This window comes from Solanum stenotomum, chromosome 11 (assembly GCF_019186545.1).
Source record: "Solanum stenotomum isolate F172 chromosome 11, ASM1918654v1, whole genome shotgun sequence".
Lineage (NCBI taxonomy): Eukaryota > Viridiplantae > Streptophyta > Magnoliopsida > Solanales > Solanaceae > Solanum > Solanum stenotomum.
This window is the reverse complement of record NC_064292.1, coordinates 5,687,789-5,690,697: the sequence shown is the minus strand read 5'-3', so window position 1 is coordinate 5,690,697 and position 2,909 is coordinate 5,687,789. Positions and strand designations below refer to the sequence as shown.

At 30.2% G+C, this 2,909-nt stretch overlaps 1 protein-coding gene across 1 annotated transcript; it reads right to left on the bottom strand.

Moving 5' to 3' along the window:
* Nucleotides 1–213: 213 nt before the first annotated feature.
* Nucleotides 214–956, bottom strand: LOC125844241 (NDR1/HIN1-like protein 1). Its single transcript, XM_049523518.1, has one exon. It carries the CDS (start codon nt 886–888, stop codon nt 262–264), a length of 627 nt encoding a protein of 208 aa, XP_049379475.1. The 5' UTR covers nt 889–956; the 3' UTR covers nt 214–261.
* Between the last annotated feature and the right edge of the window lie 1,953 nt (nt 957–2,909).

Here is a 2,909-nt window from a genome sequence, read left to right as displayed (position 1 = left end):
TGGTTAAATCGTTCTATCTAACTCAAAAGTTTCGAGTTTAAACCTTCAGAATAGCTAGGTATACACGAAGTTAACTAGAAATCTCGAGTCTAAACTCCCAAAATAGAATAACTTTTGATACGAAAATGCTTTGCTCTATTCCGTAAGACTAATATAATACTGAATATCGAATACTAGAAGATTTCACCAAAGAAAAAAGATCTAGTAGAGAGAGAGAGGAGAAAGATAGTTTTGAAAATAGAGAAATTCTTCAATTATTCTTCAAACATCAACATGACAATTTTGCACCAATTGATACTTCCCAACAACACTATTCCCAAGAAATTTTCCACCAATACCAACATAAGCAGGACAATTAACATACAAATGATATTTACTTGAAATAAAACTCCCAACTTTCCACCTAACTCTTCCATCAATCCTAACATTTAATAAAATTGTACCAAATAGTATATCTTGACTAATTTCATTACCTAAGTAAGGTGCAATTTGTACATTATTACCATACACAAAAGGTGACCATATCGACACATCTTTGTGACCTTGGTACGTTTGTGGCAACAATGTTGGTAGTGTAACTTGTTGGCCACGATACGTGGCGTAGACATCGAGTTTATCGTAGTAAATTCCAATTTTATCATTAGGGTTACGAGAGGCGATCGTGATTTGTATGTTGGTCGTGAGGAAATTAAAGGGGGTAGAGGCGTTGAACGCGTACACGGTCGCGTCTTGGAGGATGAAATGTGGTTTTGTTGGACGTAGGATGAGAAAAATGAGGAGGATTGTGAAGAGGATTAGGGTTACGAACGCGATCAAGGCGGTGATTAGGCGGCGTTGGAGGTTGTGCCGCTCATCGTCGATGTGGTGGCCGCAGTCCTTTTCCGTCATGATGGTGGTGGATGGTGGTGGTGTGATTTATTGGTTGTTTGAGAGAGTTGAAGTTGAGAGAGTATTTGTTTGAGTTTTGAGATAAGTTGATGAAATATGGTTTGTAGGTGTTAGAAGGGAACAAAGTAGCGGATATATATGAAAATCTTCCTTTTTTTTAGAAAAAAACTAATCATGATTTTGAGATGTGTTATTTGAGTCGTGCGTCTCAGAGGCAGTCTCTTTATTTTTATGAGATAGAAATAAGATTTGTGTATATTCTATCTTTTTCAATTCCACTTGTGAAATTATACTGAATATATATTGTTATAAGTAAAATCAACTTGATGATGTAAAATCACATTATTAAACTGATGATGTATATAACTTAAACTCTAGTTTTGTTTAGTTTAATACATGAATCGACACGTACTTTCCATTAATAAGAACTAAGTCTTTTTTTATATCACCATTTACTATCCGTAAAGGAAGAATTATAACATATTAATATGATTAATTTAAATTTATATTATTTATAAGGTCCATATCTATTTATAAGAGACGTATGTCAGAGTTAAATAATCTTATTTATCCTGCCATAGATAGTAGTTATTAATAAATTGTGCCAAAGATCAATACAAAAGCCAAAGATGTACCAACTACTATTACTTATGATGAATTAGATGATATTAAAGTGAATGGTGGAAAATGAAGTTTGGTGATGGTAATTGAAGTTTTGTTTGGTACAACCTTATCTTTTAGGGATAGATGCTTCTACACACAAAAAAAACAAGGGTTAAAAGGTTAAAAAGTTATAAAGAAAGATTCAAGAATTATACCAAAAAGTATATATATATATATATATTTATTGTAAATGCAAATGACATGATGAAGGTATGACATGATTCTCAAGTCACACCCACCAACTCTGCCTAAGAAAGTGTAAGAACTTTAATTTGGAGTTTTTCATTATTTGGAAATTTTGATTTCTTTTTTCATGAATAAAGACGATAACAATAATATCAAGAACATATTTCGTGCAATTTCAGAAATAAAATTTAGAAACAAGATATATATAGATCATTCTGTCTTTATAGAGATAAATAGATAATTTTCAATAAACTCCCGACTTAAAAAGGAAGAAAAAAAAAGAATAAAAGAATTCATAGCATAAATATAAAAATAAAATAAAATAAAATATAACAACAAAATATCAAAATACAAATGAATGAGCAAAAGATAATAAAACACATTTTTCATGTAATAAAGACATTTTTTTGTCTAGTAGTTTGCTATCAAAATTCATTAGCTCAATTAATTTAGGTTTATATTATGTAAAATCAATTAATTTCTTGTTTTTACCATACAATGGGTCAACAAATGTAATAAATGTTATTGCCACCTTATGTACCTACTTATCGTATTTTTATCATACTTCATAGTTTTATAGGAAGGGAGTAAATATTAATATTTATATCTGAGATTGTTTTAATTTTTTAATAATAAGCTAATCAAATTTTTATTTTATCTTGCCTACAAATTATAGAAGAAGTCTTGCTTTTTACCATAATCATCGGGAGAAATGCTTCCTATTTAGTAAGAATTTTTCTATTTTCATAAGTTGAACTCGAAATACTTCATTAAAAATAAAAAATTCTTACTAAAAATCATTATATTCTTAGAGTTCTCCGAAATTCTGATTAAGAATAGAGTTAGGGGCACTAGTTATTACCTTAAACCTAACTCTATTCTTAATTTGTTAGAAAATTTATTCTCTACGTATATTATATCCTATTTAGAATTCACTTGTGCATGTGCCTTTTGCTCTTTCAAATTTGTTAGAGATTTTTTTAAGATGAGAGTCTATTAAAAATTATCGTCACTCCATAAAAATAAGAGAAAAGAGCCTATTGTCACAGACTTAGAGTGATGGCTAAGTTTCCGTGTGGCCCTTGACGGTTTACTCACTAATCTTTCAAGAGTCTTGTAAACTCAAGGAAGCCTTTAGGACTTGGATTGCTAAGAGAATGCTTAAGGAAAGT